The sequence below is a fragment of the Alexandromys fortis genome, unplaced genomic scaffold (assembly GCF_014885135.2).
Source record: "Alexandromys fortis isolate MF-2015 unplaced genomic scaffold, M_Fortis_MF-2015_v1.1 scaffold_41, whole genome shotgun sequence".
Classification (NCBI taxonomy): Eukaryota; Metazoa; Chordata; class Mammalia; order Rodentia; family Cricetidae; genus Alexandromys; species Alexandromys fortis.
Window position 1 is genome coordinate 226594 of NW_026067923.1, and position 26444 is coordinate 253037.

General features: G+C 42.9%; 1 protein-coding gene across 4 annotated transcripts in view; it reads right to left on the bottom strand.

The window, feature by feature from the left end:
• Tnik (TRAF2 and NCK interacting kinase) overlaps positions 1-26444 on the bottom strand; it is a 406558-nt gene that overhangs the window by 150223 nt on the left and 229891 nt on the right. For all 4 annotated transcript variants that reach the window (XM_050142093.1, XM_050142094.1, XM_050142096.1 and 1 more), the window contains 2 exons: positions 19136-19192; positions 4769-4894 (listed from right to left, as the gene is read on the bottom strand). In XM_050142093.1, coding sequence (XP_049998050.1) covers positions 4769-4894; positions 19136-19192 — 183 coding nt within the window. The remainder of the gene's footprint in view (positions 1-4768; positions 4895-19135; positions 19193-26444) is intronic.

Below are 26444 nucleotides of genomic sequence, written 5' to 3' on the forward strand. Positions count from 1 at the left end.
ATTTCCTTCCAGCTGCAAAAGCAAATTAACCTAAAAGAGTGATAAAGTATGTTTTGAAATGTAAATTTTGTATCTATGAATTACATACAAATTTGAAAAAGGATCGTTTCCAACAATCAGTCCAATGCCTGGCATGCGATACATGCTCAATAAACAGCACTTGTTTTGAAAGGATCAAATTAAAATCTAGGGTTTGGGGAAAGACGAAATGAGCTAAGTCTGCTAGATGACCCCTCTCCTTTCCTCAGGAGACGACCTGGAAAACATTGCCCAAATCCAAGAAAACCAACAGTCTGGACATTCCGACTAACAAAAGGGGCTACATGTTTATGCCCAGTTGGCACTATAGCCCTGACCACAGACTGCATAAAATTGCCAGCATTCTTCCCATACTGTGTGTAACACTTTCAGCAAAGGAACAGGGGTGTGAGGATGTCTCTTGGACATAACCATCTCACTTCTGGCAGATATACACAGAACCAAACTGTTGGGTGATACCTCCATAAGCTTCTCCACAATGGCTTGCACTGCCTGACAACCCCACCAGAGGGCAAGCATCCTTTTTGCTCCTCACCCTCATCAATACTCTTGAAGTTTGCCAGTTCCACCTCAGTAGGACTGGCCGAGGAAGTCACAACAGTTCCTGCTCATCTTGCACAAGGCAGTGGATTCCTTCACAAACATGGGGGTTGTGAGAGGATTAGTGGTTCTTTCTGGGGCAGCAAAGACTACAAGGATGTATAGGTGTACCCCCAGAGTGTGACAATGATGTGTACCCCCAGAGTGTGGCAATGTGTACCCCAGAGTGTGGCAATGATGTGTACCCCAGAGTGTGGCAGTGATGTGTACCCCAGAATGTGGCAATGATGTGTACCCCAGAGTGTGCAATGATGTGTACCCCACAGTGTGGCAATGATGTGTACCCCACAGTGTGGCAATGATCTGGGAGTCATCTGTTGTAGCTCATGGCAGTACAGGACAGCACTAAACCCTGGATCCCAGACAGTGCTGGGGTTCTTTGGGACATGAAGATATTCCAGTGCATGTCACCTCTTTATATGCCTCTGAGCTTTCAGGCCCTTAGGAAGCATCGCACAGACATCACCGACACAAGGTTTGCACCAGTGATGCTGTTCCCACCAACAAATAAATTCCTTTTCCACTCATGTTGCCAAATACCTTCCAAAAGCTGAAGAGGAAACAAAGACACAAAAGGCACAGCCCTTGCCCTGTCTGCCTTTGTGAGGAGCTAGGGTGGTCCCATGAGAGGCCGAAAAGAGGAATAGCAGAAAAGGGGCAGACCATACGCTAGGTGGAAGAGAAACACAAGGAGAAACAAGTATGGAAGACAATAATGTCTCAAAAAATGGATGACTTAGAATGTATACTACTAAATGAGCTATCCAATCTCAGAAAGGAAAATACTGCTTGCTGTCTCTCATATATGGAAGCTAGCCAGTAACATACGCATACATGTGAACAAAAGCCACACGGGTCCATTACACCATGCAGAACAGAACGAGAAAGGCTAAGTATTATGGGATGAGGAAGAAGTAAATGCAGATGAAGGCCATGAAATATGAAAGAGGATATAAAACTAATTGTTTTTCTAGTTCTACCTCTATCATTAATACTTTGGTTTGGAGGTGGATATGTGCAAAAAATGTATTAAATAGAGAAAGTACAAAATTCAATATCAAGCTCCTTAACTCCCATCTCCGGTGTCTACTCTAATTGAACAGAAGTTCATCAAGTTGTAGAGTTTGGGGTCTGGCTGATTTGGACTTGTAATCTTATTTTTAATTCTCTGTTTTTTAAGTAATGAAGTTTAAAATAGAAAATAGCTGGATATGGTAGTATATGCCTTTAATCCCAGCAACTGGGAGTCTGCAGCAGGTGGATTTCTGTGAGTTCGAGGCCAGCCTGGTCTACACAGTGAGGTCTGGGGCAACCTGAACTATGCAGAAAGACCCCATCTCTAAAATTAAATATAAAAATTAAAGGACTGAAATGACCCTCAAAAGTAAATGTTTCCTCATCATTACTGTGTGTTTAGTTCAGAGACTGCAACCAGTCTGCATGTGTGTAAGCATACACTTTTTCTTCTTACAAAAATGAAAAATACTGTATTGAATTATGACCTTTAAGACTTTATAATCTTATTGCAATAGTTAATGTTCATCCAGTCATAAGAATAAATTTATGTGTAGTTTAATTAACTGTACAGTTAAGTAAATTCCTCATTGGTTAATTTATTTATGTAGCTATGTAAATATTTCCCTTCAATAAATTTCCGCTTAACTAAATACTGGTTCAAAACTTAGGTACGACTCTTGGAATATATATGCATGCGTGTATATACAAACATATGCATTATATATGTGTAAACGTTTTTCTTTCTGTGAGTGTGTGTGTATGTGTGAGAAAGAGGGGGGAGAGAAAGAGAGAGAGAGAGAGAGAGAGAGAGAGAGAGAGAGAGAGAGAGAGCTGTGTGTGTTCTATGTGTATTCTAACTGTCCTTGGGTTAAGTGGCAGCAATGTGTATTTCCATGAGTAGTAGGTAGGAATAGTACCTATGAAATAGTAGTAGGTCCTGAAAACTATCTGCTAATCTTGTAGGAGGGAAATTGCACTGAATTCTTCCTGGGTCTCTATGTTTACAATATCCACAGAAGTAACTTTTTTAAAAAGGCTTCTTTATTGGTAACTGATTCCTAACGTTGTAGCTGCAGCCTTGGCCTTCACTGGCCTTTCTAGTGTAGTTTCCCACTTTACCCCATTTAATTGCTGCAAGCCCTTCCTATCTGAAGGCTGTTATACTCTGCCCATCATATAGGAAATGGATATTTTTCCTAAATTAGTGACCTACATCTCCATTTTATTTTTATAATGATTTTAAAAAGCTACGCAATCAAGTCCCTCAAGGCGTGATTTAGCTCATCTCCTTGTCATGTCTCATCCGAGTGTGCATTGACGTTGACTTTCTCCTACTACTTTATTTCCCAACCTTCATGTCCATGTGACTCTACACGTAGAGACTGCAGTTAAATTGAACGTAACTTTTACAGAAACCACGTGGTATATTAAATCACCGCCATCGTTCTTTAATTGCCTTATGGTGTACCTTCATGTTAAACTTGGAGATGGGCCCTATGGGGAAATTTTCCCGGAAGTTCTTTTCACATCTACATGCTGAATATTCAGTATCACATGGAATAAAACCTTGTTAGTGCTGGAGCTGACATCATCATATCTTTTCTGGTCAGCATGTGCGTACATATACTGAATACTCTTTTTTTTTTTTTTTTTCTTTTTGCCATCTCGGCTAGATTTCAAATGTCACATGCATCAGCAGAGTAACTTGTATCAAGACTGAGCCTGGAGAAATGTCCATGAAATGTTCACCATCGGAGCCACACAGTGTACCACAGTCTTTGGTGTTTGGTAGACAACCACTCAGGGGCTTTTGTGTATTAGACACTAACTAGAACCCTGGAAAATGAGCAAGGCATTCATTTTCAGAGCCATCAATCCAACAGCATCACATGAAAGCAGCAAAGACCCAAGAGATGAAGAGAAGCAGACCGACTCGTTCACCTGCCACTGAATGGGCTCTACTGAGGCTGATTCATAAGATTGGCAAAAGAGGTAAATTCCTTTCATGTCATCGACCGAGATGGCAGTGTACCCAGGGAAGGACCAAGTGACTAACAAGCTCCTGTGTCCGAGACCACAAGGTGGAAAAGACAATCTGCCCTGAACACTGCGGGGACAACAACTCTCAGTTGCCACTGGTGGGTCAGACAACCAGAGCTCTCTCAAAGGACTGGGACACAAAACTGCTAAAGCGGGGTGGGGGGCGAGTTCAGGAAGGGCAAAGCACCTCAATCACCCAGAGTTCAGGCAGAGCTTGTTTCAATTCCACCGCACAGACCACGAGACAGCTGATTATCCTCCCTGCAAATCTTAGAAGCATTGTTTCAGAAATGGAACTGAAAACAAAAAAACAGAGAAAGAGATGAGACTGATGAGACCTATCTCAGTGAAGGGGAAAATGTCATATGATTCATAGACAGTAGATGGCACCGTGCCTAAAATATGACAATGCTATAAAAGATTGCCAACAGGTGAGGAGAAGCGGGAATGAGCAAGTAGCTGCGGGCATGGCCAATACACATATGGATAAGAAGGGGCATTGCAACAAGGCTCTGCGGATACAGTGCTTCCTGTACAAGAAGGAGGATCTGAACTCAGGTCTCAGCACCAACATGGAAAGGATTGGGCACATAGTGGTTTTGTCTGCTAACCCCAGCCCTGGGGTAGTGAGTGAGTAGACAGGGGGATCCTACAAGCTCCCTAGCCAGCCAGTGTAGCTAAAACAGGCAGCAGAAGCTTCAGGGAGACACCTTGTCTGAAAGGAAGGAAGGAAGGAAGGAAGGAAGGAAGGAAGGAAGGAAGGAAGGAAGGAAGGAAGGAAGGAAGGACGGACCCCAGGTGACCACTAACAGAGAAAGGTACTTGATATTGACCTCTGACTTCACCATCCCTGTAATACATATATTTATCCACAAACACATGTCAAGCAAATGAATGCGTAAATTTATTTTTAAAAAGAGATAGAAGATTTAGAGATAATAAAAATTATATATATATATATTCAAAAAAGGGAAAAACCTTGAAAATACAGTGTTATGAAAATCAAATGTCAGGTCGCCCCATCAAGTCCTCCAGGGGATAGAGGCATGCACATCTGCATAGTGCTACATACCCATAGCTGGTCATCCATGCCAGGAGGGTTCTTTTTGATGAAAGCACCGTAGTATGTTGCGATGTTCCTGTGATGAGAATATTTCTTCAACATGTTAATTTCTTGTTTGATTTCCTCCTCTTCATCCTGTTTTGCAACAATAAATAGTGGGTGTGAAAATCCAGTTACTTGGAGAATTCTACTCAATACTATAGACAGCAATGATGTATTATCAGTCTTCTCCTTAGCTGTTTAAAGAGGATCATTATGTTGTTTGGTTAAGAATGAAACTGTTTACAACATAACTCATTGGTGGCTCCGTGGGGTCGTCTCTTTGTGTAGCTAACAGACAACATGCCATCAGCTGGAGGGACAAAAGAAAGTCCATAGCTTCACCTAGAGGCTACCAGATAAGACCTGCAGTCAGCTCGAGGGAATTGTCTCTCTCTGGTCCTCAAGCTGATCACATTCACCTGGGGAAGGCTGGGGACAAAGAAAGGGAAAACACATGATCTCAGATTTACATTTCGTTAGGCACAGTTCCTTTGAGGTGTCCTTTTATTGAAGTGCCTTGACGGAAGCCAATGAAAGCCAGATGGGAGAGGGGGCAAGGCGAGTTCTCAAGATCTGAAGGAGTTCACAAAGCGGAGTCCTCCTCACCTTCAGGAAGCTCGACATGAAAGAAGAGGGGGAAACACAGTGTGGACATAAAAGACTCCACAGAGAAAGTTTCCTGACACACAGTGTCGTGCAGTTTCCACTTAGAGTCTACTAACTAGATCCTGGAGGGCACACATGTGCACTCCACAATCTGACCTTATGTGTGTGTGCGCACTCCACAATCTGACCTCATGTTTGTGTGCATTCACAATCTGACCTTATATGTGTGTGTACTCACAATCTGACTTTATGTGTGTGTACTCACAATCTGACTTTATGTGTGTGTGCACTCCACAATCTGATCTTATATGTGTGTGCACTCACAATCTGACTTTATGTGTGTGTACTCACAATCTGACTTTATGTGTGTGTACTCACAATCTGACTTTATGTGTGTGTACTCACAATCTGACTTTATGTGTGTGTACTCACAATCTGACTTTATGTGTGTGCACTCACAATCTGACTTTATGTGTGTGTACTCACAATCTGACTTTATGTGTGTGTACTCACAATCTGACTTTATGTGTGTGTACTCACAATCTGACTTTATGTGTGTGCACTCCACAATCTGACCTTATGTGTGTGTGCACTCCACAATCTGACTTTATGTGTGTGCATACTCCAGTTGCACTGCAGAACAGTGTTCCTTTTCTGAACTTGGTGGGAAGCTTCTGTACCAGGGCAACTGAGACAGGGTGGTCATGAGCAAGATGTCATGTTATCATGACTCACCAACTGTGCCATGTGTCTTTGCACCTTGTGCTACATGTGGACAATACAGGGTTCTTTCAGAGCCTCCTGTGCATGCTCTTTTCTTCCCTTCCCATAACTTTAACATGTTAACACCGAGGAAACTTGATTTCTACTCCCAAGGATGGACGTCTTCCTTGATGCCCCAAGGCCACGTCAGGGCCCCACTCATAAGTCCTGCCATCTCCCCGTATTATTCTTCACACTGAATGAGGTGTGTGTGTGTGTGTGTGTGTGTGTGTGTGTGTGACCCTGTGCTATAACTGTACTGATACTTTGGTGTCTATTCCATACTTAACTCTCTTCTGCTTCAGATATCAGCTCGAATGTTTCTTCCCAGAAGAGCTTCCTGATCTGCCTGCCTTGGTACTAGCCACCTAGACCCTTGTAACACCCAATCAGCTTTTCAACGTCTACCCATCCCTCACCACAGAAATCTTGCTTGTATTTGTTCAGTATTTCATCCCCTGTACCAAGCAGAAGTCCTGTTTATGTGTGGCTGCAGAAACAAATGCCTGCGGGAGGACCGGCACTAGGAGCAGCAGTAGGGTCGGCCAACTGAGCAGATGACCATAGAAGGAGTGGAGTGATGAAGGTGAGCATTGCCCAACCACACCAGAAAACAACAAACAAAACAAGTTCTCTGGGAGGAAAAAAAAAACCTAGAAAATTGTAAGCTTAGAACAAAAGCACATGCATCATGTAGCTTAACTAAGTAAAAAAAAACTGGGAAATCTCAAAATAGATCAAGAGTTGGGGTGCTGAGCTGAGGAGGTACATGGCTCTAACAGTGAGAATGGGGGGGGCTGGGCTGGTCGCTGAGGCAGGAAGTAGATGAAGCATCGCTGACCAAGGTATTCCTCGCTGCAGCTGCTGCCAAGACCCCACTGCTTCAGTGCCAGCCTACAGAGAGAATGACTTAAAGACCCTCAAGTTCTTGGGGGTCCTGGCATGCTCACTGTACTGTGGTGGAAATCAGCTCTTTTTATTCTCTGTGAGGGATGTGAGCCTCATTCTACTTGGGGAGCCTCACTATAAAGAGGACAACCATCCTGAGGGTACGGGTGGCTACTTCCGTTAAAAGGGAATTACGCCAGTAATGAAAGACATAGATCACTTCTGCTGCACCCAGCAGACTCACTCACGGCCGCACTTGAAGTCAGGCAGGCTCTACAAGTCTTTGCAGCCTGCCTCTGGGTTCTCGACAAGAACATGTGTGATGGATATGCCTGAAGAGGGCTGAGCGTGTCATTAAGAACAGTGAAGCCCCAGTGTCATTCAGTATGGAATTAAATCTCAAATAAGAGAATGGAAGGCGAGGACAAGGGCTGCATCACTATGTAAAGGTAATCGTGGCCATGAAGAAAGCATCAATACTAAGTTTGAGGCCAGAACAGTGAGATAGGGTAGTTAGTGTACATGCTAAGTGTGGAATCAACCCTTTTTGAGCCACAGATCTCAGAACAGTAACTTACTGTTTTGGAACTGGGTTTTCACAACTACAATGAAATGCAGATATTACAAGTTGAGTTTTTGTGCTGCCTAAATAAGACATATGAAGGTTACAAAGTGAGACACAAAATAAACATGGTGGGTAGTCCTCGCATCAATGACAACACAACCAATAGGGAACAAGGTTCATTCAGCAAAAACAGCAGTCACTTGAATTTGAAGTTTAAGTTGCATTGTTTCCAAACACAATTGTGGGGCTCTGGATCTATAACCAGTATGTAGTCCCAACACATAACCTTGATCTCAACCGCCGATGGTCTTCTAAGCGAGCACGTCACTCATTACAGCTTCCAGGCTGCAACTGACAACAGGAGCTCATACAGCTACATCGCAAGCATTTCAGCCTCACAGTGTAGTGTGGCCCAGGGAGAGCAGGGAGGCACAAGACTCCTCAAGAGATAAAGAGCAATTGAGGCAAAAGCTAGATGCAACAAGGCTTATGTTTTTGCTCTTTGTTTTGTGTGTGCCAGTGCACACGTTTGTGTCTGTGTGGAGGTCAGAGGACCCCCTTAGGTCCCATTCCACAGACTCCACCCACCTTTTGTTCTTCATATGGGGTCTCTCACTGACCTGGACTGTGGCAAACAGTCTAAGCTGGATATTCAACAAAACCAAAGAATCCACCTAGTTCTACCTTCCAGCACTGGGATTACAAGCACACGCTACCACACTATCATGGGTTCTGGGGATGAGCTCAGGGTCTTATGCTTGCAACATAAGCCCCCTACTGACTGAACTGTCTCCTCAGCCTTAGACTCAACGGTTTCAATGGGAGGAACATGCTCTGCTGTGTAAATGAACTATTCTTACATCCTAAGCCATAAGCATAGGGGACAAGCTCACTAGAAAATTAATGGCTACCGGATCATACTGAAAATAGAGTAACAGCACCAAGTTGTCTGCGCTTTAAGGAAAGGGTAATCTAACAAGCCGAGTCCAGTACTTTACAAAGCTCTAACACTTCAAACAGAAGACTTCAAAATCTAGCCTGATTCGTTGTATTAACTTCAGGCATGGCATTTAAACTCTCCTGGCGTCAGTTGTCTCCAGCTATGGATGTGAACAGGAACTATTGAAGCTGCTTCAGAAGTGATAAATGCCTACTTGAGCGTAGCTTTCCTATTAATGTAAAAACCATGTGGCCGCTTATCAGAGGGATCTACTCAGTGTCTGGTAACCATGGTAAACTGAGAAGAAATGAACATAACATTTGGCTCCTTCTCCCCACAATCAAGAGTTCATTAAACTTCTCCTTGAAGCCGAAGCCGGCAGGTAACTAGTATGGCCAATGGGATATTAAGAAATGTGCTTTGGCAGAACCCCGAGGCCAGCCTTCTCCAACAGCATGCAGAGGATTATGGGTCTAAACTGTAGCCACAGCCATGTTATGTATGTAATGTTCGCTATGTGCCAGGAGCTGTATTGCACTATTTTAATACTCAGAGCGCATCTATGCCATGTTAACATTTTTTATTATTGGTAGTTGTGGTAGTGACTAACCCAAAGCACCAAAGAGGAAAAGCTTATAAACATACTCCAGTTGGGTGAGAAAGCCTGACTTTGCTCCCCCAGTGAAAAGAGCTTGTTACCATACGAAACTGTTTACTTAGATCACAAGGAATGATGGGGGATTTTAATATTGTGTATTTCTATCAGAGGGAAATGCTGCTGGAGTATCTATAGATGGGGGTTTTAAACTGAAGCCAATAAAATATCTAATAGTCTTGTGCTCTAAAATAAATAATTTGCCCAATGTCTAACTCTCAAACCATGGAATAAGAATAAAACTGTCCCAAGTCTATAGGGAAATAAAAGTCACATGGATGCATACATTCCTAAACAACCAGGCTGTGGCTGATAGAATAAGTTGTTCTCCACCAACTGACAGCAAGGCCCCATTGCTGAAGACAACACCCACACAACTCATTGAACAGGAAAAGTCAAGGTGGTGCCTACACAGAGCCTTCAATCCTGTGTCCAAGTTCCTTTGGTGTAGGAAGGTACTCTGCAGGCTACTAAAAGAGAAATTTAAACACCAACCCAGCCACAAAACTTTGATCTACAATCTATCCAGCCTGCAAATATGCTGGGGCAATGGTAGCATAAAGTCAATGTCTGATTTGACATAAGGCCCACCTCCATGTGATGGAACCCATAGCCAACACTGCATGGGTAACCAAAACCAGACACTAGATAGAGAGAAGACCTAGCATAAACCAAACACTACTTTTATAAAGTAACAATAAAATGAGTGATAATGATATCCTGCTCTACTCATAGATCAATGCCTTATTCAGTCATCATCAGAGAAGCTTCCTCTTGCAACAGATGGGAACGAATATAGAGACCCACAGTATGGAGAGAGAGAGGAACACTCAGACCTAAATGGGATGTCTCTGTCAAGTCACCATTCTCAGAGCTCAAGGAACTCCTTAAAGAGGAGGTGCAAAGAGTATAAGAGGCAGAGAGATGGAGGACAGCAGGAGAAAGAGGCCTGCTCAGTCACCTGAGCAAAGCTCATATGAACCCACAGAGACTGAAGCGGCAGGCACAGGACCAGCATGGGTCTACACCAGGTCCTCTGCATGTATATATATCAGTTCAGTGTTTTTATGGAATTCCTGAGTGTGTGAACGAGTGGGTCTCTCATTCTTGAGCCTTCCCTTCAGGAACTTTCCCTTTTGTTAATTTACCTTGTCTCACTTTGATGTGATGATTTTGTTTTACCTTATTATGTTTTATTGTTACCTCTTAGAAGCCTATTCTTTTCTAATAAGAGACAGAGAAAGAGTGGATGTGGATGGGAGAAGAAGTGGACAGAACTTGGAAAAGTAGAGGAATGGAAAACTATATTCAGAATATGTTGTATAGGAAAAGAATCTATTTTTAATAAAGTGGAAAAATGCAAATTTTAAGCGGAGCTGACAAATAGAGAAGACAATGCCCCAACTAGAAGTCTCTCAGCACCAAGAAAAGCAGCCAGTGCCAGAAATGAGGTGTATCTAGTTGAGTCATTGGACAAAAGGGCCACATGGAAAGCCCCAAACAATTCATGCTAGCACCGAGGCTATTGGTTACTCTCTACTAAATGCTAGTAAGGGCCTATTGCTAAAGACAATGTTTATAGATCTTACTGAACTCTGCAAAGTCAAGCCTGTGCCTAGAGTCTTCACCCATGCTGACAAGTGTTCGTAACACTGAAATGTACCCTGCTACCAGGGAAGAAAGGTTACCACTAACTTAGCTACAGAACCTGCCATCTACAATGTTGACCTCCCTGCGTGATACACCTGAGCCAGAGTGGTACAAATTTTGTGGGAGTAACCAACCACTATATGGATTTAAGCCCTAGTTCAGGAGATGGAACCCTTGCCTGACATCAGTTGGGTAGTCAGGAACCTATGACTAGATAGAACTAGGGGAAAACTGAATTCTGCTGTCTGCTTAAAGAACATAGCAAATACAGTGACTCCTAACAACATTCTGCTATAGCCAAAGATCAGTGTCCCACTCAGCCATCATCAGAGAAGCTTCCTACTCCAGTGGATGAGACTAATACAGAAACCCACAACTGCACCAGGTGCAGAGACAGACCTTGGAACACTCAGCCCTAGATGCCTTCCCTCAGGGCTCGAGGAGTTGTGTGGAAGAGGACGTAGAAAGATCGTAAAAAACATCTAAGCTAGGTGGAAGACATCAAGGAAAGAGTGTCTTCCAGTCACAGCTGACAGGGCCTTCCAGACATAGGACTGATATACACAGAAATTCACAGAGACCGGTAGCATTCCATGGCCTACACAGGGTCAAGCCAGATGAGGCCCCATTGCTGAGTAAGAGAGGTAGACATGGGCTTCCATCCTTAACCAAGAACTATCTCCAACTGACTTGCAAAGGAAAACTGAGTTTTCCCCAATGGAGTCTCACTAGATCTATAAACCACACTCAAGGACAGGCCCCTTGGCCAGCAGTAGATGACTGCACAAAATGGATTCAATGGCATTGTTGTAGGCGTTTTTCTCATACCGCTTTGGCAATTTTTCATCTACTGTTCTTTTGTTTATCTATTATGGTTACTGACTTTATGTTTTTTATTGAGTGTATGCAGGTATATATTATGCTTTTTCTTTGCTAATATTTTTTATTTTATTGAATTCTTATTTTTAATAATAATAGTAATTTATTTTTATTGAATTATATTTTGTTTCCTTTTTATTTGCTTGTTTGTTCCCTAAAATGAGAGAAAGACGGTAAGGAGTTGGGCAGGTAGGGAGGTGGGGGTTCTGGGAGGCGTAGGGAGAGAGGAAACCATGATCAGAATATATTATATGAAAAAAATTATCTTCAACAACAATGACAACAAAGAAATGTAAAATTCAAACTTCTGAAATTTAAAGTCCCATTGCCTATTGTGTGTTACTATCTTTTTGTTTTGTTTCATATCCAAATATAGAAGAAAAATTTACATTTTCTTAAATAGCTGCAAAGAGTCAAAGTTGTTTTTAAAGTGTTTACTTGAAAACTTCAATAAAGTCTTCATACAGAACAGTATTCAGTGTATAATTGAAGCTACCTAGCAAGCCAAACAGGAGACTGGCATTTTTTTAGTACAATTTTTAGTTGATGCATAATAAGTAGTTTGAGAGTTGCTTTTATTTATTTATTATTTATTTTTAGCAAATGAAATTTTTTATATAATATATTCTGACTGTGATTTTCACTCCTGCCTCTCCTCCCAGATCCTTCCTACCTCCTCATTCTTCCACTCCCATGCCTTCTTTATTTCTCTTCAGAAATCAAACAGGCAAAACCAGAATTTTAAAAAATATAACAAAAACAAAGAGAAAGCACAAGAAACACACACGAATGCCTTCCCGAGGCTGTGTGGAAGCTGCTCTCATGGCACCAAGAAACAGAAGTTTGAGCTGAGTTGAAAGATCAAATGGTGGTGATGTCACTGATGGAGAGGAGGAAAAAGCATGGAATATGTGATTGGGAATGGAGTCATTTTCTGACAAAAAAAATTCATGTTTTCCAAGGCCTTTATGCGGATGGGGGTGTTGTATATTGCTTCCTAAGAGGGTCATTGTGCTATGGAGAAAAAGATACATATCTGTCTGCAGGAGACACAGAAATGCCACCACGCTCTACATAGAAAGCCCTTTGCACATGAGTAGGTTTGATTCTCAGCCTAACTACATGAAAGGAGCTGTATTATTTACACTTAGTGGTGGAGCATAGAGAAGACAAGCAATAGGCCCAGCACGTCCTAAAATATCTCAGCTAGGAGATGTCTGATCAGCCAAGATTGACCATTTGTAGGGTCTTCTCTTCCCACAGGTCTCTCTTTCAGCCCTTGCGATGGTACCATTCATTCCGTCATTTGACTACTGACGTCCACTGGAGATGAGATGCCTTGTATCTTAGACCAGCGGTTCAGCCAACAGCTACAGGAGTACAAGTGAATGACCTTTTCCACCCGTGGGAGCACAGCCGTTGATCATTTTCTCTGCTTGCTTCTGGCTGTCAGGAAAAGTAGCTTCCAATGTTTTTGTGACCTGCAACTTGGATTTCACTCTGGTCCAGTTCTCTGCTCTGGTTGCTTCTATTTGTGCCTATGGGTTATTTCACGGAGAACCCACCACACGCCAGGCTCTGCACTAGCGACCTATGATTGGCTGTAGCGAGGGACAGCACGTGCTTCCTATTGTCAACTGGAGAACTCTTTCGGGTCAGGTTTTAAGTGAGAGGGGACCTTCATAAAGAGAAACACAAAAGATTCAAGTCATTAAGAAAACATGATGAGTGGTGGTGGTGCACACCTTTAGTCCCAGTACTTGGGAGGCAGAGGCAGATTGATCTTCATGAGTTCATGGACAGCCTGGTCTACAAGAGCTAGTTTCAGGACAAATAGGGCTATTACATAGAAAAACCCTGTCTTGAAAAACCAAAAATTAAAAAAAAAAAAAAAACACAAAGAAAACAGCCAAAGCACTGCTGAAGAAATTACACTATGAAGAACTCACAGAGCCACAAACTTGAGAGCCTGGAAAAGATGAGGGGCAGAATAGGAGTCAGTGGGGTGTTGGCAACAGGGTGGGGCATGAAACTATAAAAGGTCACATATTTACTGTGAGGAACGTTCCTGAAGCCCTGGATCTCAACAGCCCTGATCACCGGCTCATAACTTGAAATTTCTATATACCAATTTTCTCATCTGCACACTTGTGAATACATAGTTAAGAGAAAGAACTGGAATTTTGATCAACTGCTTGGAGGTCCACAAATGAAAGGCATCGTCAAACACAAATCGTCGAGGAAACATGTTTTTAAAAATGAGTTGGTTTTCGTTTTTAGTTTGAAGGTGTTAGACTCAAGGGCTGACTTCACGCCCCCCCCCCCCGTCACTCTGCCTCACTCTCTTTCTGTTATAAGCTATCTTTCTACCATGTGAGCACGCACACGTGGCAAGCCCCGAATGTAAGCCATGCACTCAACACGGAAGAATGTATGCAGCCCTGGATTCAAATTCCCCCCTCTGCCATTTATTTATTTATTTATTTATTTATTTATTTATTTATTTATTTATTTATTTCGAGACAGGGTTCCTCTGTAGCTTTTTGGTTCCTGTCCTGGAACTAGCTCTTCTAGACCAGGCTGGCCTCAAACTCACAGAGATTCGCCTGCCTCTGCCTCCCGAGAGCTGAGATTAAAGGCGTGTGCCACCACCGCCTGGCCCCCTCTGCCATTTATTATCTGTTGAGTTTGGGTAACTGACTTAAGTTTTACAGTTTCAATTCCTTATATGTCAAATGAATGTAGTAACAACATCCTCTGGAGGACTTCCCTTTGAGGAATCAACCTTCCCTGTCGTACTTTCAAAGCCAGGTATCCAGCCCAGGTTTTATTAAGAAGAACCAGAGGCCGAGAGCCTTGACCCAAGAGGCTGTACATATTCACTCTGGCTTTTTGCTACGGAGTCTCATTTAATGAGGAAATTAAAGCAGAGAGTAGACAGAATCCAGAGACAGACCTTGAATCATACCATATGGATTTCTAAACCTAGCTGAGTTTTGTGAGTGTGTGTGTGTTTAATGTATACAAGCTAGTAAATTCACCTTTCAGCTTCCTTTAGTGTAAATGAGGATAGTACTACAGCTCAAAATGCTTTTGTTAATGCAACCATGATTGGTCAGTATAAAGGTGAAAGCTTAGCAATTGTTATTATGTCAGTATGTCTTAGATTTAATTTAGGCTGTTGCCATAAAGGGATTAATCTACACCAATAGCCTTCACTGTAGATGGGGAACATTTACAATCAAGGACCCCCAGCCTCATCACACTGGTGGCCAGAGAAAAAGTATCTACAAAATCCCAGGGAAGGAAAGCCCATCATCTTTGGTAGGGTGGTGTCTTTCTTTGGAAAAGAGTTGTTTCTATTCTTGCTGATGACAAGCACGTATGTGTGTCTTCATGTGGGTACAAGTATGTGAGTGGCAGGAGCCCACCCGGAGTGGGTGTTCTAGGCAGCTATGCATTGCCCACAGTGTGAGCACAGGAACACACTCGGGTGCTCTGGAAGAGAACTCTATACTCCTAACTGCTCGGGAGACTCCCAGTGTGTCTCTTAAGGAGCTTGTTAAAGGGGAGAGCCAGAGAGGATTCTACAGCAGGCCTGGGAATCTGCATGCATTGTGTACACCACAGAGCTACTGAGGGGCCACTCACGCTGGCTGCTCAGATGGGTATAGGTCCTCCCAGCTCTTTCAGGGAAAATTGGAGATTCAGATGAAGCAGTGAAGGAATTCTCACAATGGGAAAATTTTCATAATGATTTAGGCAACCTAAAAGGACTCTGAAGACCAAGACAGAGTGTAAGCAGCAATTCTGAAGCCAATTTGGCAAATTTTGAGGCGTCTAAGCGCTAAAACTGGAAGAGTGTGGGCTCTGCATTTAGTCTACTCTGTGACTCTTTTCTAAAAGTGGAAGCAATATAGAATAAAATCAAAAGTTTGAAAATTAATTTCAAGCTTGTGTCCTCATCAATTTCATTGCAATAAACTGCAGTCACTTTGCAGAAGGTCACAGAACACAATCAACAAAGGTGACCTTCGCGAACTCATCCCAGCTTTGAACAGAACAGTCATAATGAACACAATTCAAATAATTGTTGAGGAGCGCTTGCACTGGACTCCACAACGCACAGAAGACAGCGTGGCGAAATGGAATCAATTGCCTCTTAAAGGGAACACCAGAGTTTACCAGAGGAAGAGCTGTCGTTGACTGTGACGGGCAGGGACATCCTGCGAGGCTCAGACAGCAGAGCAACAATAAACCCATTTCCTGCTGTACAGCACATCTGCCTTTGTTGAGGGTCAGTGGTTAAATAAGAGTCAGTGCTGTGACTAAATCACAGAAGCGCAGCCAGCTCTTCTGAAAATGGGTTCTCCAGGAGAACCGAGCTCATATGCCATGGAACGCCTGTGGGATGAAATGGGCTGGCACCCCAACACATGCAGAATGGCAGTCTCTGTCTAGCGGCAGAGAATTTTTCAAAGGGCTTACTTGCCAACAGAAACCCAGCTGACAAAAGCTAACGGGTATTCCATGGCCTGAAAGTGCATAGGCCAGGCTATATAACTGAGCGACAATTTTCTTTTATTGTAAGCAAGGTGGCCCAGCAGCACTAACCGTGGTTCCTGGAATGATTTAAAGCCTCCCCAGGAAAGCCAAGAACTAGGAGAGTGGTGGTCATTGTCCCCAAGTCCCACTTTGACATCAGTAAGCAACTTTATGCGTTCCCGTCCATGATGTCAGTGACACTCAGCGGCCACAGAGCCACACAACAGAACCTAATCCACAGTGTGGCCACCTCGGACTCATGACAGCCGTTAGTCACTGAGACACAAAGAGCATTTTAGTGTGCAGAAAGGTGATTCAATCAAAGGACAACAGCAGGTCCGCTAAACAAAATCTAACTCATTTTGTAGCTGGGGCTTTGTAAAAGGCTTATGCATATATTATAAGCTTATATTTATTTATAAATATATAACCTCTATTATTAGAGGTTCACTATACCAGATTTTGACTTTTGTGTCATATTCTGCTAATTCACTATTCCAATATCCACTCCTTCACTTCTGACTTAGAAGAACTATATTTTCTTTCTCTTCTGGTGATTTCTTGTAGATTTACACTGTATTTAGATTTTATACAACCTACACATCTTCCCTCCCATTCCTTCTGGACCCCCTTAGGACCTTTATTTTTTTCTTCGTTTAAAAAATAATGAACTTAATTTATTGAAAATTTTATACAACACATTTTGATTACATTTGCCCCAATTTCTCTTTTAACTCCTCCCAGATTCCCTTCCCCATGCCTACCCCTATTTCTGTGTGCTCTTTGTAATTTGTGCTGTCCGGGTACCACTGGATGTGGAGCCATCCTCCAGATGTGCAGCTGACCCACCAGGAGCCACATCCTGCAAGGAAACTCATTCTCCCTTCCCCAGAAGGCACAACTGTGCATCTTCAGTCCGGGGTAAGGGCTTGTGGACCCCATTCCACAGAACCTGTATTTTTAACTAGACACATTGATAGACATTCAAGAAGAATCCCACCTCATTTTTTACTGATGGATAAAGTCCATGGAGACTCTCACAGGCAGGGAGGCTGCAAGTGACAGACCAGAAGGATAAACCATCCTGTGTGGGCACACTGCTGTCCAACACCCCACACTATTCTTTCCCAGCTGCTTTGATAAAAGCAATTATGGGAGGTGGCTTTAGCTGAGGTCACTGTTCAGTGGTTCAGCCCAAGGCAGGAAAGTAAAGGAGGCAGGAGTGTAGAGCAGCTGGTCACATGATGCCCAGAATAAGGGCCAGAAAGTCATGAATTCACACTGCTGCTCAGTTCTCTTTATTTCATAGTCCAGAATCCCAGCCAGGGAAATGGTGCCACCCAGAGTGGGCAGATCTTCTCATCTCAACTAACACAATCAAGACAATCCCCACAGGCATGCTCAGAGGCCTGTCTCTCCAGAGATTCTAGATTGTTATCAGCTTTACAATTAACACTAGCCACCATAATTGTCAGCCTCTTGACTCTTTTCAACACGATGAAAAAGAAGACACCTTTGACCACGCTTAATCCTCTCTTTCAAGTGGCAGAGCATACCGCTAATAGAAATAATCCATGTGCATTTCTTAGTCAATGCCAGGTGATATAATCAACAATTGAGGTCAAATAGTTGAATTAGTTTGCAACACCTAAACTGAACATACCAAAACAGTAAAAAGAAACACAAAACCACATATCCAGTAGTAAACATTTTAGGGTGACACTCCACTGGTAATAAATACAAGAACAAGATTTTCCTTTTATTAATCATTATAATTAATTATTATACTGTGATATATAATTAATTATTATACTGTAAAGCATAACTTAGAGAGCAAAGTAGATCAATAATGAAGAAGGAATAAACAAACAATTGATACTATGTGTGATATTTACAGATTGTTATAGGTTTTCTGGAGAGCCTTACAACACTCATAATTACCGGAGTTAACAGACTCCTGTGACATTACAGCTAACACGCAGACAAACTGTGTACCCTTTCTCTCTCTCTCTAAAATCTGTTTCTTGGTTATTGATATCTCTGTGTGACTCATTCACTGATGACTGCTTATATTCAGTATTTTACTTCTGACCAAATGGAGACTTTGTCTTTCAGCTTTCATGTACAACATAAAAAGAGAGACATCATAGAAAAGTTCCCAGGACAATAGAATATTATTAACATGTTTTTGATGTTCGATGAATCCTTTAAAATCTGAGTTCCATTCTACAATCTTGAAAAGTTATTAAAATATTTTAAATTAGACCAAACAAAAAAAATGAAAGCAATAGATTGTGTTTAGTGCAAAGACTAAAGGAATATCAAATCGCTTTGATCATCCACGCACAAGTTTGGGTTAGAACTTCTCTCTAATAAATAGGAATGTGTGGGTGATTACTTGGTCAAAAATATTTTATTTCTGAAAATATTCATTTTAAATGTAGTATGAGAATTTTACAACTATCCAAGATCTTCCCTTTAGGCAAACAGTGAAGCCCCATCTCTTCTTTGTAATCTCAGTAGTATACTCCTAACACTTTGGAATCCTTGCTTCTCCTTCAAATGCAAATGTCCGTGGTTATGTTTATGTAAATTATTGGCACACAGTATACGTCTAACCGCCTGAGGCAGTACGTAGTACTGAATTTAATTGGAGTGATTTATTCTTGGCCTGCTCAGTCGGCTATTGCAGATTCTTATTTCTTCACATGAATCACAAATGTGAAAGGTTCTGAAATATTTAGAAAGATCGCTTTTTTGGCAAATATTTTTTTCCTGTCACTCACATCTTTGCTACAACTGTATAGCTAATGAGATGACGTGATTTAAAAAAAAATGCCTTACCCCTGTGACGTCCATAACCTTAATGGCTGCAAGCTGTCCTGTTTTGACATGACGACCCTGAAAGAAGAAAAAAAAAACAATTTCAAAAGACTGAGCTGTGATGAGTGTGTTAGTTTTCTGTTCCAACCATGTAAAGATTAACGCCTGGATCAATGTTATAACATGCTAAAACCAGACCGACGAAAACAGAGATAGACAGCAGAAACGCTTTGAAGATCGAATTCTAGTTAGTAATTATTTCTTTAAAACACTGCCTATTATGTCCTATTATGAATGGAAATTTTGGACAATTCAGTTTTATTTCTATGAAAAGTACTCGATAAGGGCTTTGTGAGTGGCAGATTCACACAGAAGTAGAGACCAGCCTGGATGGAGGGGGCAAGTAAATCTCAGAATTTAAGAAACTTGAGAGACTTTTTTTTTTTCAGTTCTTAAAACATTTTGCATTTTGGGCTGGGAACAGGGCTTAGTGGTAGAGTACTAGTCCGGCATGCACAAGGCTTTAGGGCCAATCAACATGACTGAAAACAACATCAACTGGCTGTGACTGCCATTGCCAGCTGGGTGTGGTCAATGTGTAGAGCCAACACCCAGCGATGGGGAAGGGAAATGGGAATTATGACTTTCAACTCATCATCCCCAAGAGCATCTGAAAATTTAGCTTCCACAGTGACAGAGGGGAACAGTACTACTGGGACTCGGCACCAAGGCTGGGGACTCCTAACTTCCAAGTTCGAACAGCCAAGCTCACAGGAAGCCACAACAGCTACAGCGCTGTGGTGATGAGTCCCAGAGAGCTGTCAGCGTCACGGAGGTCTGAGGAATATTGTCATGCTGTGTTGTCTTCAGAAAGAGACCCACAGCTAGCTTCAAAGACGGTTAACCACATCTAGAACAAGTTTCTCCTCTGAAGAACTGAAAGTCAGAAGAGCACCTATAGACCAACACAGGGCGTTGATTTGATATCATCCAACCAATCTATGTTACAGTTCTCTGAATGAGGCAAAGCAGTCCTTCAGGTGGCCAACAGCGCTCCCCAAGAGCTGACCTCCCTTGTGCAAAGCACCTTGATAGAGGCCCCCCGGCTCTGACCCTGTGGCCCAACTGTTTGCAGTTCTCCAAACACTATTATTTTTAGCCTCTGGAATGGTCTGTCTTCTAGGTCTTTGCCTTCCTGATCCTGCGATGCATCTACATGTTTCTAGATTTAATTAAAGTTATCGCTCCTCTCCCTGTCAGTCAATCCTCACCCCTGTGCTACCACGGAGCAGGAAGTTCCATCCTTGCTTGGTGCACGTTTCATCAGCCTTCTCCCTGTGGTCTCGACTTCCTTTCTCTTCTCTCCGCTGTCATGTGCAGCACCAACCCTGAAACTGACCCTAATGGCATCTCCTCTGCTCAGGACTTTGATCATCCAAGTCTAGACATTCTCTGGATCCCTTTCTCCAGACGTGGTACGTCTGTCTACATAGAAACACTATGCATGAGATCTTTAGCTCCTTCAGAAGCACGGACTCTTCTTGGAGTGAATAGTTTGGTACAGGGGGCCCCAACATCTAATTAAAGAGCAGCAGCTGGGGTAGAATAAAGCCACTCTTCAGAGGACAGAGGGGAGAACCATCCCTGCGAAGTTTCCCACAGAAGGCCCTGGCAAGGTCTTGGTTTGAAACCAATAAAATAACCCCTACTTTAAAAAGGAAGGGTTTATGGTAGAGCTGACACATGATCCGACCGATGCCATGTTGGGATGGCAGGTTGGGCTTACACGAGTCTGCAAACGGAACGATGAACAGCGGGCCTCAGGCTTCCTCACACTGGAGCAGGGAGGCTGCTGAGCTGTCAAACCCTGATGCTCAGGAAGGAGCACAAGGACCAGGGAGGACCCTGCTCAGCGTGAGCTGCCTTTGACATCACTGGAGAGTGTCAAAGCTGGTTAGCATCCAGATTAAGGCAGACCTTCAGGCAATGGTTCTGAGTTAGCTGACTTCAAGGTCATTAAATGTCTGAGGCACAGTTAGGATGGAGGCACTTTTCAAGGAAACCGCATCACAAAATCGAGAGTAAATTGATCAAAACATCACCATAATGCACACAAACAATCCTATTCTTTTAGGGATAAGGCTCAAGTCTCACAGTGAAAGAGACCCCTATATCAGGACATATTATCCTCTATCCCATTTCTGCCACCCAGAACGTGGGTTACAAATCTTACTGTTGAAATTCAAAAATGATTTTTGTTTGGTTTCCTTAAACATTGTGTGTATGTATACATATGGTGTGTACATGTGTCTGAGTGTGTGTATGGATGGATGGATGGATCCAGGCATGTATGTGTATATGTTGGTGTCTGTATGTGTGTGTATGTATGTGTGTATATGTATGAGTGTGTGTATGTGTGGCATGGCGTGTCTGTATGTGTTGGTGTGTGTATGTATATGTGCATGTATGCATGTATGTGTATGAGTGTGTGTTTGTGTGTGTGTGTGTGTGTGTGTGTGTGTGTGTGTGTATGTGACCCGTCTCAGTCAGGTGTTGGTCCTCACCTCTCTCCCTTGTTCGAGACAAGGTCTCTCTCTTCTTTGGACATTTCTTCATATGCCAAGCTAGTGGGCCCTTGGGCTTGCAGTGGTCTCCTGTCTTTACTTTCTATCTCACTGTGAGAGCGCTGGCTTTATAGTCATTTTGATTAAAACTCAGGTCCTGTTGTGAGGCAGAACCTTGCTCCTGAAGTCATCTCCCCAGCCCCTTGCTTTCTTTCTGAGACAGTTTTGGGTAGCTCGGGCTGGACTTGAATTCACTACATAGCCAAGGATGCCCTTGAACTCACAATCCTCTGCCCTTATATCACAAATGCTATATGCTTGAATTACAAGATTTTTTTAAAAGAAAAATCATATTTCACATAAGTTAAACACTGATCTGTTCACCTCTGCTTCACATAGATCTTGTTTTGTAACTTTCTAAAAATCTGAAGCCAGGACAGCAGGCGGATCTCACTACCACAGGGGAACAGTGATGTGAAATTTCCACATTCCTACCAAAAACTTTAATATTTCTTGCTACTCTTAAGAGTAATTAAAAATACAAATATAGACATCATTTGAATTTGAATCTAATTTGTAAGTCCAATGAAAAACAGAAAATTAAATTTCTATGAAAGGAAAACAATCTTCTAAATGGAGACAAAGAGTTAGTCTGAAACTACTGAGACATTTCTGAATAAAAGTATAAACTATTTTTTTTCTTCTGAGATATTTCACAGTAACAAAAGGTAATGAATAGACTAAAATCTAGAAAAAAACACACAACTAAAATCCTACTGCTAAATAAAACGGTGTAGAAAAACTGTCCAAGAATGAATGAGGAAGGGCTTCTGGGAAAGCCAGGAGCCTATGGCATTAACAAAATGATCTGAATTCGAATGCAGACACTGGATCCCAGGCACCCACAAAGAAAACCAGGTACAGCTGCGCATTGGATCCAGGCACCCTCAGAGGAAACCAGGCATAGCCGGGCATACGTCTAAGCCTGGCACTGGGTTTAGAGGACAGCAAAGACAGGTGGGTGCCTGCAGTTGTTGGCCAGCCAGACAAATGGAATAAATGAACTCCATGCTGAGAGAAAGACTCCCTGTCAAAAACTATGAAGAGCTATGGAGGGTGATATGCAACAATGACCTCGGGCTTTCACAGGCACACACACAGTCTCTCTCTCTCTCTCTCTCTCTCTCTCTCTCTCTCTCTCTCTCTCTCTCTCTCACACACACACACACACACACAGAGCAGGGAAGCAGGTCTGTGGAGATCACAGGTGCTGAAGATTGTGGGTCAGTCAGTCACAAATTTACTCTTTCCCATTTCCATCTTTCTGCGCTGTCACTTTGATGTGAAGACCTGGGTGGAGTCTCATTCCATACAAAAGAGTCAATACCAAAACAAAACGCGACCCACCCAAGCATGCTCAGACTTTCCTCTGTCTCCTCCATAAAATAACTGCAAGAGAAAAACAACCATTTCCTCAGAAAAGATTGTGGAAGCATAGACTGTGGTGTTATTTTCTGAAAAACAGCCAGCCAGCTGTGGAGCCGCTAGCCAGAGGCTAGCCTGGCAGAGAGTGCTTTCATTTCTAGGTCAGCAAAATGCATTTTTTTTTTCCTAAGGAAGCACACATGGCAGATCAGACAGTCTCTGTGCTGTCTCACCCTCCCATTCAAGGCTGCATACTCTTTTGAATTAGCTTAGAGACGATCTCCCCTCTACAAGAAAATGTTCTTCACTTTCCCAGCTGCAAATGAATGCACCGCCTTTGCATTTCCACAGCGTTCTATGCTAACCCCTGCTGATCCCAACCAGTATTGTTATTTTCATTTCTTTTTTTTTCAAATATGCATTTTCAGAATAATGAAAATAAATGAGATCAAACAAATAGAAGGACTGACAATGTTGCTCGGTGGCAGAACAATTTCCCAGGATGCACAAGGCCCTAGGTCCATACTAACCACCAAGGAGGAGAGAAGATGTGCAGAACACATAGTAATGGCCGGTGTTGCCTCATGTACCAATTTAGGCTATATCTATCTGTATCTGTCCATCTGCCTGTCTGCCCATCAGTCACTGGTGCCACAGTATACCATCTTGAGCAGTGGTCCTCAGCCTTCCTGATGCTGAGACCCTGTAACACAGTTTCTCATGTTGTGGTGACATCAAAACATAAATTATTTCATTGTTACTTCGTAACTGTAATCTTGCTATTGTTATGAATCACCATGTAAATATCTGATATGCAGGACATCTGATATGTGATCCCCGTGAAAGGGTCATTTAAGCCTCAAAGGGCTTGCGATCCACAGGTTGGAAACAGCTGATCCGGAGTCTCCACCACAAATTGAAGTGCCAGGAAGCTGTCCCTCATCACAACCCTCTCTGAGGATGGCTCTCAGCAGAAGGGGGTCACCCCCACTTAGAGTCATGTTCCCACTTGGAGTATATCGGAAGATGGTGGAAGTATTGGAATATGAGAGCTGGACATGGTCCAGATACGCAGAAGGCTAAAGACCTGGGAAAGAGCCAGGTACCGATTTCTCCCAAGCCTTCTGTACTGTGTGATGGAGAAGGGACTTGTCTTCACTAACTAGCACATTAGGTGAAGATGCGGCATATGGAGACTGTCTTCCTGTTGCTGGTACCACTCACATTCCACATCAGTCCCCTTTGGTCCCCTGGATTTCTGTCTCGCCACGAATGTATGGGGCTGGGTGATAGGGAGAGGCTTCAGGAAGTGGTTATATTTGCTTTGCTTGGAGAGAAGGTAGAAGTGAATGTAAGCCAAGTTCTTCTAGACTCCTCAGAGAGGAGGTCTCAGGATATCTCTGCAGATCCCAGGGAAGAAGAAATGACTCACCCAGCTTTACCTCCACACGTCATAATGAGGACCAGGGCACCCTCCGGCCCCCGCTCTGATTAAGATGAAGCCTTGGTTATGACACCTGTCAGTCTCAGCCTCAAGATGGCCGGGCATTGTCCTCAAGAATACCATGTGTCCCTAGATGAAAATGTGGCTTTAGAGGGGTGGAGAGATGGCTCAGTGGGTGAGAGCACTGGACACTCTTCCAGAGGTTCTGGATCAGTTCCTAGCACCCACAAGGTGGCCGACAACCATCAGTAACTCCAGTTCCAGGCGATCTGATGCCCTTTTCTGGCTTTCAGGGCCATTGTACGCACATGGTACATAGCCTCAAACACTTATACACACAGGAATAAAAATGATAAATCTTGGAAGGGAAACACACTTTGAGGAGGGGAGGTTACAGAAGAAAATTCTATGGAATGATTCCAAAGAATCTTAAACTCATAAAAACTCGTGGCACACTCTCGGCTCAGCGTCTACTGCCTACTACTACCTAGAAAACCTTCTACCTAGGTTTTCTCCAGATAAAGACAAGCTCCGTTTCTTTGGTTATCATGTGACACTCACTGGTGACTTCAAAAGCTCTGCTTGGCAAATCTGCAAAAGTGTGACCTGACTCCTGATGGTTCCCAGCCTGTGAGACAGTCAACAAAGCTCTAGACCAGATGAATTGTCAATGTGAGGTGGCCTTCTACCTCAGCACCATACACTCCCAATCCTCTGCCCAGGTCCTCCAAGGTTTTAAGGGAGGCAAATCAGTCATGAGGGTTTTTTTTTTTTTTTTTTTTTTGCAGACAATGGTTAACATATGCAGATTCTGTGGCAGGGAGCCCAATGTCTGTGCCCCGGAATGGCAGGCACAGCTGAACTGGCAGCAGTAACAAGGCAGACAAGCTGCAGGATGAGGAGGACACAGGAGGCAGCAGAACCAGTCTCTGGGTCCTGCCTGCAGCCAAGAACACACTCCCCATCACCTCCTCTCCATCCCTCCTAAAAAAGCAGAGAATCAAGTGTTTTCCTGGCTTTTGTCTAATGCAACTCATGGAATGGCTCTGCCCATCCTGTGCTCACTCTAGGAAAACTAACCCCCTCAAGGTAGAGTTCAAAAGATAAAAACAGCAAATTCTTTGGGCAACTCTGGTTTCCCCAATTCCTGCCCTGCTGCCATGCATTCATCTTTCCTATTCTGGTCAAAAGTGGCACCTGGAGGACAGAAATGGCGTTGGGGACCTAGAATTCAGTCCAAGAAGAACTTTGTCAAATATGGAAAAGAAAGACCGTATGGTAACTCACAGAAAACAAAAGCTGTCCAATATATAAGGGCTGTTATTTAAAAATAAAAAAATGCCTATTAAAATATCTACCAGTTAAATATTAATTGTTGAAACTTACAAGCTTAGGATAACTGCAATAGTGAACAGGAGAAAGCCCACCGGATATCAGTCCCACACGGAGAACTCTAGGCAACCCAGGAAGGCTGAAGTGGGAGACACAGTCTTCCCAAGGGAAGAGCACACTAACTGGTTATCCAACACCAAGTGGTCAGCCCCCGACACAGACACACATGTAAGAGTATACAGACTGAGTGGGTTATATTTAAGAACATACATGTATATACATACATGCATGTAACAACTCATGAGCAAAGAGGCCATGAATTTGAAAGGAAGCAAAGATGAATATATGAGAGGGTTTGGAGGGAGGAAAGGGAAGGGGAAAATTATATAATTGTAATCTAAAAAACTAAAAAAAAAAACCTTAAAAGTTCAGACCCCACTGTTGGCTTGGGTTTCTGCTGTGTATGTGTATGATGGAACAAAATGTGGACACTGGTGAAATTAGTGTCTGAAAAGTTGTTTCAAGGTAAAAGATATGGTGAATATAGAGAGCTAGGAGATTCCCT